The following is a 16,375-nucleotide window of genomic DNA, read 5'->3' as shown; positions in this document are numbered from 1 at the left end:
AAAAAAAAAAAAAAAAAAAAAAAAATCTCAGGCGATCTTAAGGGTGGGGGTGATATGGAGAAATGCCCTCTATTGTTCCCATTCGATCTTGTCAAACCCCCACCGGTACTTCATCGATCAGGACCCCCTCATGTGTACTTTCCAAAACTGTAAACCCAAGGCCCTTTCACATGTAATATCTAGAGTTGCGAGCCTGTATAAAGGCGCAGGTTTCCTCTGATAGACCAGCTTGGCTGTTAGGCAGCTATGCCACCTTGCTCCCGGCCGAATAAATCACCCCTTCCTTCCCAGTTCGGTGTTCCAGAGGTCTGTTTCGTACAGCCGCTCCTGCTTCAGCTCCACACTGAAATGACCATCACAAAATAACTGCCTTAGGAGTCTACTTGCCCATGGGATTGGTCCCTCTGCAGATAGAACTTGAATACCAGTCAGCCAGGCCAGAGCCAGCTGCAGCGCAGACCAGGAGGCCCTCAGGGTCAAAGGCTGAGGTGCCACCTTAGCTGGGGAGGAGGCAAGCCTTTAATTGCGCTCCCTTGAAAGGGACCTGAGGCTGCTCTGCTCACGTTAATTTCAGTTACTTATAAGTCTTTTTTTTTTTTTTGAGATGGAGTCTCCCTCTGCCGCCCAGGCTGGAATGCACTGGCACAATCTTGGTTCACTGCAACCTCTACCTACAGGTTCAAGCAACTCTTCTGCCTCAGCCTCCTGGCTAGCTGCGATTACAGGAAGGCACCACCATGCCCAGCTAATTTTGGTATTTTTAGTAGAGACAAGGTTTCACCACGTTGGCCAGGATGGTCTTGAACTCCTGACCTTGTGATCCACCTACCTCGGCCTCCCAAAGTACTGGGAATACAGGTGTGAGCCACCGTGCCCGGCACTTAAAAGTCTTAAGAAGAAACGTTAGTGAGGCGTTGCATTCTCCTGGCACTCCTGTCATGACCCCATTTACAGATGAGGACACTGAGCTCCCAGACTTGCCCAGGTCCCCAGGCTGGTGGGAGGAGAAGCCAGGGCCTGCAACTGTCACCTCCACCAAGTCCTTCCTGGATGACCCTGAGCGCCCAGAGCAGTGATAAGAAGGGACCAAGTTGTCATGAGGAACACCTCAGGGTCAGCCCAAGGAGCGGGGTTTTCCTTCTGTGGTGTCCCTGCCAATCAGGCAGAAAGGCGCTGGGACAGGCTTGCCTCCTCCCTTCCCTGAATTCATGTTAAAAGGAAATCATCGGCCAAGCATGGCAATTCATGCCTGTAATCCTAGCACTTTGGGAGGCCAAGGTGGGTGGATCACCTGAGGTCGGGGGTTCGAGACCAGCATGGCCAACATGGCAAAACCCTGTCTCTACTAAAAATACAAAAGTTAGCCTGGTGTGGTGACACACGCCTATAATCCTAGCTACTCGGGAGGCTAAAAGAGGAGAATCGCTTGAACCTGGGAGGTGCAAGTTGCAGTGAGCCGAGATTGCGCCATTGCACTCCAGCCTACGCAACAGGATGGAGACTTCATCTCAAAAAAACAAAATGGAAATTGTGGCTGGGTGCGGTGGCTCACACCTGTAATGCCAGCCCTCTGAGAGGCCAAAATGGGAGGATCAGCTGAGCCCAGGAGTTCGAGACCAGCCTGGGCAACCTGGCAAAACCCCACCTCTACCAAAAATAAAAATAAAAAATTAGCCAGGCATGGTGACGCACACCTATAGTTCCAGCTACCTGGAAGGCTAAAGTGGGAAGATCACCTGAGCCGTTGAGGCTACAGTGACCTATGATGGCAGGACTGCACTCCAGCCTGGGACACATAGCAAGACCCTGTCTCTAAAATAAATAAATTATACACACACACACACACACACACACACACACACACACACGTGTATTTTTTTAAAAGAAGCCTGGCACAGTGACTCAAACCTGTAATCCTAGCACTTTGGGAGGCCAAGATGGGCAGATCACAAGGTCAGGAGTTTGAGACCAACCTGACCAATATGGTGAAACCCTGTCTCTTACTAAAAATACAAAAATTAGCTGGGTGTGGTGGTGCACACCTGTAATCCCAGCTACTTGGGAGGCTGAGGCAGGAGAATTACTTGAACCCGGGAGGCGGAGGTTGCAGTGAGCTGAGATCCCACCATGGCACTCCAGCCTGGATAACAGAGTGAGACTCTGTCTCAAAAAAAACAAAAGCTAAAAAGGAACCCCAGCCTCCAAGACAGGATGTGGGCTCTGAAGCTGGACACTAGAGTTCAAACCCAGCTGTGTGAGCTTCACAAGTGATGTCTCCCCTCTGAGCCCAGCCTCATCTAGAAGACAAGATGACCATGGTGCCTCCCCTGCTCCCCAGGGCTGTGGTGAGGATCTCATGCTCAGCGCCGGGCCATATTCATCCTCTGGGAAGGATTCGGTGAGTGAATGCAGTTGTTCTGCTTAATGCCCAGATCCCACATCCCAGGACCAGCCAAGGCAGGGAGAATTCAGAAGCCATCGGCATGCTGTGGCCTCCGGGCTTCCTATCACTTGGGCCGCTGCTCTGCCTTTAATCCTGCCTGTACCTGCAGCAGGGCCTGAGCCTGGCTCTCGGCCAAGATCCTCACTCCCCAGGATCCACCCGCATGCGGTGCCAGAGCCAGCCTCGTCTCGCCTTTGAACTGGACACAGAGGAAGACAGAGGTAGTTCTAGGAAATCATTGCTCTACTAAAATACCCGGGGAGGAAGCAACAGGTGCCCGCGCCCTTTCTGCATTCTGCCACCAGGACAGCCGACGAGCTCAGCCTATGACTTTTCAGACTCACCATCCAGTGCGGCAGACGCCGCTGGAACTTTTTTTTTTTTTAAAGAAGGGACCAGGTCCAGCTCTGGGACTCCTTATTGTTGTTTTGGTTCATGGACTCGGATTAGTGGGGAAATTCCTTCCCGAACACCCCGATGGTGTCCGGCCGAGAGCTGGCCTTGGGAGGCTGCAGTGGGCTTGTCAGTGACATCTGCCGGGAATTGGGAATTTCCACTTAAATGTTTCTTGGACTCCTGTTTTGCCGGTTTCCACTCCACCCAGCTATCAGATCTCCCGTGCCGGGAAGCCACCAGGCTTTGTGCTGTCACGCTACCACACTCCACCCTCCAGAACCTGCTTCTCTCGGAGACACTCACTGGCTCTCCCCGTGAGAGCTCTCCCCAGAACCCAGCCTGGTGGCACGGCAAGTGAGTAAGTACGTGCTTTTGAGCCAGAGAGGAGAAGGTGCAGGCCTTGCTGACCCACGGGGCTGGCAGGGAGGCACCCGGGGGGCTAGAATAGGTGCCCAGCTCCAAGCCCCGCACATACCTTGGCCATGTTTCCGATCCCAGGGCTTTCCTGGCAGGGCATCGAGGGAAGCAAGGATGACCTGGGCCGGGGCCCCCAGGGTGGCACGTACCTTCTTCCGCAGCCTCACTTGGCCCGTGATGATGGCCACCACATACATCTTGATGACCAGCAGCGTGCTGCAAAGCAGGAAGGCCGGGAGGGCCGGGCTGCTCATCGCCAGGCTGTGGGCAGGCATCTCTGGCCAGCGCAGCTCAACTGTGGGTGTGATCAGCTCGACGGAGGAGAAGCCTGCGGGGAAAGCAAAGTGGGCGGAGAGCCTTTTGCAGCCAGAACGGCCAACGCCCCGCCCCATGACAGCCTCGGCAGGGCCCCCTTCTGTGAAAAGAAACAAAAGCAGTCCCTGGAGCTCCAAGAAGTAGAGAGCCCCAGTGTGCCCCGGACCCAGCCCCTGGCTCTGGATCCCTCCTCCCTGACAAATCATCACTTTCAAATCTGTTTCAAAGCTGCTTCCTTATCTGTAGTATGGGAGCGTGTGGTGGTGCCTGCCTTCTAGGGGAATGACAAGGCCGGCACCTGGCAGGAACTCTGCACATAGTGAGCATCACTGCTTCCTGCTCACCTCCCGCAGGGTCAGGGTAGGTGGTGGGCGTGAGAACCACGCCACGCGCCCCTCACTCAGCCTGGACACTGGAGCTGCAGGCACATCTGCAAGGACATGACTTTGCCATCTGTGGCAGGCTGAAGCACCCCCTCCATCCCCACCAACATCCATGTCCCAATCCCTAGAACCCGTGACTGTGACTTTCTGTGGCCAAAGGGACTTTTCAGCTGGGAGTTAGTAAGGATCTTGAGACAGGAAACCTGACCCTACTTCATCTGGGTGAGCCCAGTATAATCAGAGGGGCCCTTCCATGAGGGAGGCCGTAGAATTAGAGAAAATACATAAAAACAGACGCAGAATTAAGACAGGAGATGAAAGGACAGTGCAGGAGTCAGACAGGAGAGATGCTACCCTGCTGGCCTTGAAGATGAAGGAGATCATGGCCCAAGAAATACCAGTGGCCTCTAGAAACTGGAAAAGGGGGCCGGGCTCGGTGACTCATGCCTGTAATCCCAGCACTTTGAAGGCCGAAGTGGGCAGATCACGAGGTCAAGAGATCAAGACCATCCTGGCCAACATGATGAAACCCCATCTCTACTAAAAATATAAAAATTAGCCGGGTGTGGTGGTGGGCACCTGTAGTCCCAGCTACTCAGGAGGCTGAGGCAAGAGGATCGCTTGAACCTGGGAGGCGGAGGTTGCAGTGAGCTGAGATCATGCCACTGTACTCCAGCCTGGCTACAGAGTGAGACTTCGTCTCAAAAAAAGAAAAAAGAAAAGAAACTGGAAAAGGGGACGAAATGAACTCTCCCCGAGCCTCCAGACAGAATGCAGCCCTGCCCACACTTTGATTTTAACTCTGTGAGGTCCACTTCAGGATTCATCTGCCAGAGCATTCTCCCCACTGCACTCTAGCCTGGATGACAGACCAACACAGAGAATGAGGCTGTGTTGCTGCAAGCCATTAAGTCTGTGGCAATTTGCTATAGCAGGGAGGGGGAACCAGCACGTGGCTCCACTGACTTCCTGACCATCACTTGACTTTTCAGGGACTCTTTCCCCAGGCAAACTGTTTGATTCTTCATCACGAGATCTCCCCGAAAGACCTGATGACTCTTTGGTAGAAAGCCTCAATGGGCCTGGCGCGGTGGCTCACACCTGTCATCCCAGCATTTTGGGAGGCCGAGACGGGCTGATTGCTTGCACTCAGGAGCTTGAGACCAGCCTGGGCTACGTAGGGAGACTCCATCTCTATAAACAAATTTAAAAATTAGCTGGGCATGGTGGTGCTGGCCTGTAGTCCCAGCTACTCAGGAGGCTGAAATGGAAGGATCACCTGAACCCGGAAGGCTGAGGCTGCAGTGAGCCATGATCTCCCCACTGCACTCTAGCCTGGGTGACAGAGCAAGACCCTGTCTCAAAAAAGAAAGCAGGATCAATGGTTTGTGTCCTAAGATTCTTTAAATCCCTCACCTCAAAATCCTCACCGTGGCCAGGGACGTTGGCTCACACCTGTAATCCCAGCACTTTGAGAGGCCGAGGGGAGTGGATCACCTGAGGTCAGAAGTTCCAGACCAGCCTGGCCAACATGGAGAAACCCCCTCTCTATTAAAATTGCAAAAATTAGCCAGACGTGGTGGCAGCCACCTGTAACTCCAGCTACTCGGGAGGCTGAGGCAGGAGGTGGAGGTTGTAGCAAGCCAAGATCATGCCACTGTACTCTAGCCTGGGTGACAGAGCAAGACTCCATCTCAAAAAAATCCTCACCTTGCTGCATCGTGCTCCCTTCCCCAGGTTCTGGGCAGGACCACTACAAGGGCAGGGATCTTGTACACGGTGCTTGCTCATTTATTTTTGCCAACATTTCAGCTTTGCTGAGAGGTACGCTGGGGAAGCAGGGCAAAAGGGAAAGGGAAAAGCCAGTCTCCCGTGCCTGCTGCACTCTTGGGCTTGCCCGGGTGCTTAGGGACCGCACCTGCTCAGAGGGACAACTGTGTCAGTCCAACCTATGCCCCAAAGCCCCAGAGATCAAAGGGAAGATTAAGCAGAGCCAGATTTAGCCGGCTTCGAATCCCAAAGCCAGCCCTCAGCTGCGGCTCTGTGGCCTTGGGCAGACAGGATCCCCCTCTGAACTGGTTTCCTCAGCTGTAAAATGTAGCTGACCCTAAGTGACTCCCCACCGCAGTTGTGGGAGCTAAAAGGAGTCTTGTCTATCAGCCATAATCATTAAGACCCTGGCACACAGGTAGCCTCTGTTCAGCATCAGCCTCTGAGCTTCAGGTTCCTCCTGCTCAAAGTGATTAATGATCCCTCCCTAGCAAGGTTGTCAGAAGAAAGACTCACAGAATACCCTGCCCTTGCTGCCGGGGGAGGCGGGTGGGAGCAAGGTGGGGGTGGCTCCTGGCCCATTTGCTGTGTGCCAAGCAGTCCTTTATCCGAACAAAAGATGTGCTTGATAAACTGGCTCCCATGGTTCTAAAGCGTGGGGAACTGCCAGACCAGGCTGTCCCAATCCCGCAAGATAAATGATAGGTCACCGTACCATCAGGGACGGGCCATGGAACGTACAAGATGTCCTGAGACACGTTTTATCTCTGTTGTATGTCAGAGGAGCTGTACAAGCTTGTTTCTTGCTGATATTTCTGTTGGAGAAGAGAAGACATCTGCCTCTCTTGCCCCCAGCCCGAGGAAACCCCTGCAGGCAGCTACCTTCCTTGTCAAAAAGCTCAGTGATGAGGTTGGGATCTGGTGGCTGCACCACCCCTAGAATCATGGACCAGACACAGCCCAAGAGGGGCCCTTTGGTTGTCCTCCTTGGACTAGGGAGCCTGGCTCTTCCCTGCTTGGTCTTCTGATATAACAAGATAGAAAGCAGAGGCTGGGAAACCAGGGGGGGGCAAAGAGCAGACGATCAGCTCTTGCTCCCTTGAGCTGAAAATCAGAGAGACTTGGCCAGGCCCTGTGGCTTATGCCTGTAATCCCATCACTTTGGGAGGCCGAGGCAGGTGAATCACTTGATGTTGGGAGTTTGAGACCAACCCGATCAACATGGAGAAATCCCGTCTCTACTAAAAATACAAAATTACCGGGGCACGGTGGCGCACGCCTGTAATCCCAGCTACTCAGGAGGCAGAGACAGGAGAATCGCTTAGAACCTGGCAGACGGAGGTTGCGGTGAGCTGAGATCACCCCATTGCACTCCAGCCTGGGCAACAAGAGTGAAACTCTGTCCCATCTCAAAAAATGAAAAAAGGCAGTAAGAGAGACTCTGTAGGGGAACTATGACTGATGGGTGTGACCTCAAGGTAGGAATCTTTTCCTCACTGTCTACTGAAATGAACCTGCTAAGCCAGGACCTGCCAAGGAGGGCACAATCTCTGATATTTGGCCAAGACGTTCCAGGAAACTGCCTTTGGCCAAGGGAAGCTGCTGTTCTGGTTTTTGGGGTCACGGTGATGGTGGTGTCACTTCTCTCTGAGCTTCCATTTCTTTGCCTGTAAGATGGGCTTGCCGTCCCCTGCCTGCAGAGGGTGGGGGACAGAAATGGCGTGTGTACAGGGCTGAGGGCTGGGGGACACTCACTGTGGCCTGGTTCTGAGGTCCCCAGGAACCACAGCAGTGTACTCATACCAGTGAGGATAAGAGAAGCCCCTGGAAATATTTTACATCTTTTCCTGGGTGATGATTACCCAGGTGGATACATATGTCAAAAGTCATTGAGATGGGCTGGACCCGGTGGCTCACGCCTATAATCCCAGCACTTTGTGAGACCAATACAGGTGGATCACTTGAGGTCAGGAGTTTGAGACCAGCCTGGCCAACACAGTAAAACCTTGTCTCTACCAAAAATACAAAAATTAGCCGGGCATGGTGGCGTGTGCCTGTAATCCCAGCTACTCAGGAGGCTGAGGCAGGAGAATCGCTTGAACCCAGGAGGTGGAGGTTGCGGTGAGCCAGGACCGCACCACTGCACTCCAGCCTCGGCGACAGAGCAAGACTCCGTCTCAAAAAAAAAAAAAAGTCACTGAGCTGTATCTTCAAGGCTTTTTACTTTATTATATTTTCTTTGACACACGAAAGTGAAAGTTCTTCCTAGCCCCATTCTACAACCCTGAGCAGAGGCGCTGCCCTGCAAAAGCTATCCTGCGGCATAGTCCAGCGCCCTTCTTGGCATTTCCTGAGGATCAGAAACCAAGCTCTTTACATTGGCTGATTGCCCCTAACATCAGAGGAGGCTTAGAGAAAGGAGGAAGTGGCCCTGCCTCGCTGCTGGTTCCTGACTTTTGGGAGTATTGCTAGGCTTTCTGTAGCCCCTGATGGGGAAATAAATGCACGGTGATTTTATTTTATTGATTTATTTATTTTTGAGACCGAGTCTCACTCTGGTTGCCCAGGCTGGAGTGCAGCAGTGCGATCTCCACTTATTGCAACCTCCACCTCCCAGGTTCAAGCGATTCTCCTGCCTCAGCTTCCAGAGTAGCTGGGATTACAGGCATGCATCACCACACCTGGCTAATTTTTGTATTTTTAGTAGAGATGCGGTTTCTCCATGTTGGTCAGGCTGGTCTAGAACTCCTGACCTCGTGATCTGCCCACCTCAGCCTCCCATAAGGTGCTGGGATTACACCGTGCCTGCTCACGGTGATTTAAAAAAAATGTAGCTGAAGTGACTCAGACTTGCACCATAGTCATGGCTGCGGCACCAGCCCTCATTAAGATAGTTGTGTTTGCGAAATGTGGTGTGTGGTCTGCAGGCACAGCGCTGTGCAAACCGACATCCACGAGTGCTTTCCATGGCCCAGACAAAAACCCCTGGACTTCCCTTAGGATGAGCAACTCAGTGAGGCTCCTGTCTCTAAGCTTCCTCTGATGTCACAATCAGCCAGCGTGAAGTCAATGAAGGACTGTTGTTTTTGTCTGCCAGCTCACCTCTTCCTCCTACCTTCTGGGAAATCATAACCTTTTTTTCAGGGACTGTACTCCTTTTGACAATGATTCTTTTTGTTTGTTTGTTTGTTTGTTTGTTTGTTTCAAGACAGGGTTGCCCCATATTGGGCAGGCTGGTCTCAAACTCTTAACCTCAGGTGATCCACCCGCCTCAGCCTCCCAAAGTGCTGGGATTACATGTGTGAGCCACCGCGCCCGGCTCCTGACAATGATTCTTATGGCTTTGCCAAGAGGAGCACCCCATCCTTTTGGTAGTCATAGCCATGTGACCCAGGCCAGCCAATCACAAAGTTCCTGGCATCTGGCCCCGCTAGGGGCTAATCAGATAATTTTCCCAGGAGTTTCTATTCTAACACTGATAGGGAGACCCCTCTAGGTTCTAGGATCTCGCTGGGCTAAGGCGTGGGGTAAATCTGAAGCTGTGTGCAGCCATGCCCCCTTCCCACGTGAAGGCAGCCTGTATCCAGCAGGAGAGAATGAGGCCCCAGTCTCTGACTCAGCCAAGCCTAGAAATCTAGGATTTTTCTTTTTTGTTTAAAAAAAAAAAAAAAATCAGTCAAATCACTTCCTTCCTTTTCAGCAGATACTGCAGTGGCTCCCATCTGGCTCAGAATGAAAGCCAACCTCTGGACCACGGCCCACGGTCCTGTCCTGGTTGTCCCCATTTCTCTTGGAACGCCTCTTTTCTTCCGCCCCTCTCACTCACTAAGCCCAGCCACGCTGCCCTCCGTGCTGGTCTCGACCCTGTCAGGCACAGTCCTTGGACCCTTGCTGTGGCGGAGCCCTCTGCCTAGAATTCTCCCCCAGGCTTCCATGTGGCTGACATGTCATTTCCTCCAAATCGTGGTTTGAATCTTAGCTTCTCCATCAGGCTCGTCTTGGCCACCTTATCTGTTCATCTGTTCTGAAGTCTGCCTCCCCCTTCCCACTCCTGAGGCCACTTCTCTGCCTCTACTTTTCTTTCCATAGCGCACATCACCCAATAACACAACATCGTTTTTTTGTTTGTTTGTTTGTTTGTTTTTGAGGCGGAGTCTTGCTCTGGCGTGACCTCGGCTCACTGCAACCTCCATCTCCTGGGTTTAAGTGATTCTCCTGCCTCAGTCTCCTGAGTGGCTGGGGGACTACAGGTGCGCACCACCACACCCAGCTAATTTTTGTGGGGGTTTATTTGTTTTTTTGTTTCTGTGTTTTTGAGAGACGGAGTTTTGCTCTTGTTGCCCAGGCTGGCGTGCAGTGGTGCAATCCCGGCTAAGTGCAACCTCTGCCTCCCAGTTTCAAGCAATTCTCCTGCATCAGCCACTCAAGTAGCTGGGATTACAGGCATGCGCCACCATGCCCGGCTAATTTTGTATTTTTAGTAGAGACAGGGTTTCTCCATATTGGCCAGGCTGGTCTCGAATTCCCGATCTCAGGTGATCCTCCCACCTCAGCCTCCCACAGTTCTGGGGTTACAGGCATGAGCCACTGCACCTGGCCTCATTTTGTATTTGTAGTAGAGGTGGGGTTTCTCCATGTTGGCCAGGCTGGTCTTAAACTCCTGACCTCAGGTGATCCACCTGCCTCGGCCTCTCAAAGTTCTGGGGTTATGGGCGTGAGCCACTATGACCGGCCTCACATTATCTTTTTTTTTTTTTTTTTTTTTTTTTTGGGACGGAGTTTCACTCTTGTTACCCAGGCTGGAGTACAATGGTGCGATCTCGGCTCACCGCAACCTCCGCCTCCTGGGTTCAGGCAATTCTCCTGCCTCAGCCTCCTGAGTAGCTGGGATTACAGGCACGTGCCACCATGCCCAGCTAATTTTTTGTATTTTTAGTAGAGACGGGGTTTCACCATGTTGACCAGGATGGTCTCGATCTCTTGACCTCGTGATCCACCCTCCTCGGCCTCCCACAGTGCTGGGATTACAGGCGTGAGCCACCACGCCCGGCCCCGACCTCACATTATCTAACTTATTATCCATACTGCCTAACATCTGTGCCCCTGGGGCAGGGCTCTTGGATCACCCATGAACCACAGGCACCAGTATTGTGCCTGCCGTATAGCCACAACCACAATTTGTTAAATTGAACTGAATTAAGCTAATTTGGTTTGGATTTCTCTCCCTTACAAACAAAAGAGTCTACACTGACATAAGTGAAAACCTCCACTTCTCTTCCAGGAGCTTGGCTCTGGGTCCTGAAGCTTGACCCTGGGTCCTGACTCCTGCCTGCCTGCTTCCTGGAACACCGGGGGGATGGCGGGGGTGGGGGAGATCCTGGCTGACCTGTCTTCTGATGGGGAGAGAGCTAGGAAGGAGGCCTGTGTGTCTCTGAGAGGGGCCGGCTGCTGGGCAGGCTGGGATCAGAACAACGCCACTGAAGCATTGCCGCAGCACACCCGCCTTTGGTAACCACTCCGTTGGGACCGGAAAAGACTGTGCATTTCAAATTTATTTTGCATGTTGACACCACAAACACCCATCCAGGAGTGAAGAGCACAGAAGCTGACATTTATTGACGAGCGGTTAGGACTGGAAGCTGCCTGTTAAGGAACCACTAATTGGCCAGGCGCGGTGGCTCCAACCTGTAGTCCCAGCACTTTGGGAGGCAGAGGCGTGCAGATCACGAGATCAGGAGTTTGAGACCAGCCTGGCCAATATGATGAAACCCTGTCTCAACTAAAAAATACAAAAAAAATAGCTGGGAGGGTGGCAAGTGCCTGTAATTCCAGCTACTCGGGAAGTTTAGACAGGAGAATTGTTTGAACCTGGGAAGTGGAGGCCGCCAGTGAGCCGAAATCGTGTCACCGCACTCCAGCCTGGCCAAAAAATCAAGACACCATCTCAAAAAAAAAAAAAAAAAAAGACTGGGCATCCACGCAATGGAATATTACTCAGCCATAAAAAGACATGAAATCCTGACCTGTGCTGTGACATGGCTGAACCTGGAAAACATGATGCAAAGGGAGAGAAGCCAGACACAAAAGGTCACTTTTTTTTTTTTTTGAGATGGAGTCTCACTCTGTTGCCCAGGCTAGAGTGCAGTGGCACCACCTGGGCTTGCTGCAACTTCCGCCTCCCGGGTTCAAGTGATTCTCCTGCCTCAGCCTCTGGAATAACTAGGCCTACAGGCACGCAGTCACATGTTTGATGAGGATTCCACGTATACAAAACGTCCAGTATAGGCAAATCTATAGAGAGAAAGCAGGGGAGAGGCGGGGTGGGGAAATGGGAGTGACTGCTCCATGCATATGAAGGTTTCTTCTGGGATGATGAAAACGTTCCGGAAATGGCTAGTAAAGACAGTTGCAGAACGTGACTGTACTAATGACACAGAATTGCACACTTGAAAATGGTTTGTGTTATGTTAGGAAAAAAGACAAACTGGGCTCCTGTCTTATTCATGGCCGACTTTACAGTGCCTAGCATGGTGTCTGCCCAGAGCTGTGCTTGGTAAATATTTGTGGAAAGACAGACGGCCTGAACGTGCGTATTAGGTGCGGGGAAATTCCTGGAGCCGACTGTGATGGCATCCTCTCTTTCTGTCTCTGGAGAGACAGACACACTTGTGGCTGCCTGAGCTCTGACCACAGGGCAGCAGCCCCTGATGGAGACCATCTGCTGCTCCCTGGACTCTGGGCCTCTGATCCCACAGCTGATGTGCAGGGCTGTGGTCAAACCAGGAGCATTTCCTGGCCGTGGCTCACAGGACAGGCAGATGGGGGAGGAGGTGGAGGAGAAATGTTTGTCTCAGCACAAACCACTGCCATTTCCAGGGAAGCTGCTGTCACCCCGAGTGTGGCTTGAGGCAGAGGCTCTGGGGTCAGAGGGAGCCAAGACCCTCTCATGCCCAGCTGCCCCTGCATTCATTAGGCACAGATAGTCTCGTGCGCACAAACGCACTGCCCACGGATACTGTTTTCCCACAGACACTGTTTTCCCACGGCTGCAGAGGAGATGGGTGATTCCTGTGTGCAGCTCTCAGATGCATCAGGGACCCATTTCCTAGGAGCCCGAGCCCGGGAGCTCTGCATTCCTCGGATTGGATTCAGCCAGTGATTAGCTCCTGGGAAGTTGGCTGGAGTTTTCAAACACAGAAATGATGGGAACTGCTCCCACCTTTCAGTAGCTTCCAAGCCCAAAACAACCTCGATTACACAAGCATCACCACCCCTTTCCCTGGGCGCCTTGGTCACGGGACAGAATTTTATGACTGGTTTGCGGTTTTTTGTGTGTTTTTGTTTTGTTTTTGAGATGACGTCTTGCTCTATTGCCCAGGCTGGAGGCTGGAGTGCAGTGGCACGATCTTGGCTCACTGCAACTTGACCTCCTAGGTTCAAGCAACTCTTCTGCCTCAGCTTCCCGAATAGCTGGGATTACAGGCATGCGCCACCAAGCCCCACTAATTTTTTTGTATTTTTAGTAGAGATGGGGTTTCACCATGTTGGCTAGGCTGGTCTTAAACTCCTGACCTCAACTGATCCTCCTGACTCAGCCTCCCAAAGTGCTGGGATTACAGGCATGAGTCACCGCGCCTGACCGACTGCTTTTATTAATCATCCAAATATGCCAGATGCTGCAATTGTCAAGGGGGAAATGTGTGCGTCTTCTTTTACTTCTGATACAAGGGTCATCTCTGCAACTTGCTGATGGCCCATCTCAACTGCAACCTTTCCAGGCCCAGGGAACTCATTACTTTACAGTAATAGTAATAACAACAGCAAACGGCCAGACGTGGTAGCTCCCGCCTGTAACCCTAGCCCTTTGGGAGGCCGAAGTGGGCAGATCGCATGAGGTCAGTAGTTCAAGACCAGCCCGGGCAACATGGCGAAACCCCGTCTCTACTAAAAATACAAAAATTAGCTGGGCATGGTGGCGGATGCCTGTAATCCCAGCTACTCGGGAGTCTGAGGCTGGAGAATTGCTTGAACCAGGGAGCAGGAGGTTGCAGTGAGCCAAGATTGCACTCCAGCCTGGGCAACAAGAGCAAAACTCTGCCTCAAAAAAACCCAGCAAACAATGGATGTTATTTGCTAGGCACCTCCTATTGGCCTTTAAGTGCTTTATATTTTATCTTTAGCATCATTACCCAGTACTGTAGAGCATAATCAGGCCCACGTATCCAAGAGAGAAACAGGGTCAAGCTGGTGAATGACCTTATCTGAGATCACAGATGTGGACAGAGATGTATCTGGCTCCAGCCAGAGCCCGGGCTCTTAACCCCCAGGCAAAGCTGAGGTTTGAGTTTAAGCCAGCTGTTCCCTTCTTGCACAACTTTCCATGTTCAAAATTCTTCAAGATTCTTTCCTTATACTGAGCTGGATCTGCCCTTTAAGGCCACAGAGAACACACACACACACACACACACACACACACACACACACGCACACATACAAACACACACACTCAATCGCTTTTCCTCTCCACTGCCCTTCAGAAATTGGAAACCACCCAGTTCACCCAAAATCTTGTCCTCCAGGCAAAACAACGGCCGCCCCGTTCACTCACCCTTGGAGCTCAGGTTTCCCAGCCCCTGTAACCACTGGTTTCTTGCAGTTTGTAAAGGTCCCTCTTAGAGGGGGCTTATCCCATGGGCTGCTGACTCAGCACAGACTACAGGGGGCCTCCTCCATCTTTTGCTGGGAGCCCCTCACTGCTATAAGTAGAGGAAGAAGTCGAGTGCAAAATGAAAATGCAAACCCCTTGTTCAAAAATTGTTCAGAACTTCAGGACAGGGACAGAGAACATGAAAGCAAGCCTGGGGGGGGGGGTCCTTCTTCATGTGGGCCCTGCGTGACTGCAGGAAGCCAGCCCAAATTCCAAGCTCAGGATGACTCAGCATAGGGTGAGTAAGGAAGGCATGTCCCACTCAAAACCCACACAAGGACAACATCTGAGATAGCGGAAGATGCCATCGGCCTGACAGGGCCTCTCATGATATAGCAAATGCCAACGCTTTATTATGAATAATAACATGAGCAGTAAATAGCAGCTAGCATTTTTTAGTGCTGTGCTTCCCCCTAGCCAAGAAACATGTAATTAGTATCATTATTTTTTGAGATGGAGTCTCACTCTGTTGCCCAGGCTGGAGTGCAGTGACTCAATCTTGGCTCACTGCAACCTCTGCCTCCCGGGTTCACGCGATTCTCCTGCCTCAGGCTCCCAAGTAGCTGATATTACAGGTGTACACCACCACGCCCTGCTAATTTTTGTATTTTTATTAGGGACGGGGTTTCACCATGTTTGCCAGGCTGGTCTTGAACTCCTGACCTCAAGTGACCTGCCTGCCTTGGCCTCTGAAGGTTCTGGGATTACAGGCGTGAGCCACCGCACAAGGCCTAATTTTTGTATTTTTAGTAGAGACAGGGCTTCACCATGTTGGCCAGGCTGGTCTCGAACTCCTGACCTCAGATGATCTGCCTGCACTGGCCTCCCAAAGTTCTGGGATTGCAGGTGGGAACCACTGCACCTGACTGTGAAGACCCCATTTCTCGAGACTCCTAGGCTCAGAAGAACTTTTGGCCTCACCTGTCCCCACCTCTGGCCAGGTGGCATCTTAACTTCCAGCTCAAAGGAACTGTTGTTGTGTCTCCTGCCGGAAGCACTGCTCCCTCTGGAACTAAGATCTTCTTTATTTATTATTATTATTTTTTTAGAGATGGAGTTTCACCACATTGGCCAGGCTGGTCTCGAACTCCTGACCTCAGGTGATCCGCCCACCTTGGCCTCCCAAAGTGCTGGGATTACAGGTGTGAGCCACTGCACCTGGCCTAGATTACTTATTGCTACTAATACTTCTTGCTCACCAGGTCCAATCAGAATAATATCATCAGGTCGAGTGCTGTAGCTCACACCTGTATCCCAGCACTTCTGGAGGCCGAGGTGGGCAGATCACTTCAAGTCAGGAGTTCGAGACCAGTCTGGCCAGCAGGGTGAAACCCCATCTCTACTAAAAATACAAAAATTAGCTGGGCATGTAGGCTCGCACGTGTAGTCCCAGCTACTCAGGAAGCTGAGGCAGGAGAACTGCTTTAACCTGAGAGGTGGAAGTTGCAGTGAGCTGAGATCGAGCCACTGCATTCCAGCCTGAGTGACACAGCAAGACTCTGTATCAGAAAAAAAAGAGGCCAGATGTGGTGGCTCACGCCTGTAATCCAAGCACTTTGGAGGCCAATGGGGATGGATCATGAATGTAATGGACCAGTGTGGTATTTTGTGTAAGAAAATGCTAACTAAATTATGACGCAGGGTTGGAGAGGTGACGTGCCCCTAATTGGACAGTGAAGGTGCATTGCTGGCCTTGCCGGATAAAAACTGTCTCTGGCGGCCTTCCGGACAGGAATGGAGAAAAAGGTATTTGCTAGACCAATAGCTGCTACCAGGTACTGGGGGATGTGTTAATTTGCTCAAGCAATAAAACCACAACTGGTGCTGGGCTCCGTGGCTCACGCCCGTAATCCCAGCACTTTGGGAGGCCGAGGCGGGTGGATCACGAGGTCAAGAGATCGAGACCATCCTGGTCAACATGGTGAAACCCCGTCTCTACTAAAA

The 16,375-nt window shown here is 51.9% G+C and overlaps 1 protein-coding gene across 1 annotated transcript in view; it reads right to left on the bottom strand.

Moving 5' to 3' along the window:
* PTGES (prostaglandin E synthase) overlaps window positions 1–16,375 on the bottom strand; it is a 40,133-nt gene that overhangs the window by 13,504 nt on the left and 10,254 nt on the right. The window contains exon 2 of the mRNA XM_017499097.1: window positions 3,406–3,584. Coding sequence (XP_017354586.1) covers window positions 3,406–3,531 — 126 coding nt within the window. The 5' untranslated portion in view covers window positions 3,532–3,584. The remainder of the gene's footprint in view (window positions 1–3,405; window positions 3,585–16,375) is intronic.

This window comes from Cebus imitator, unplaced genomic scaffold (assembly GCF_001604975.1).
Source record: "Cebus imitator isolate Cc_AM_T3 unplaced genomic scaffold, Cebus_imitator-1.0 Scaffold254, whole genome shotgun sequence".
In the NCBI taxonomy this organism is placed as follows: Eukaryota; Metazoa; Chordata; class Mammalia; order Primates; family Cebidae; genus Cebus; species Cebus imitator.
Note: the sequence above shows the minus strand (reverse complement) of the source record. Positions and strands in the feature narration are given on the sequence as shown.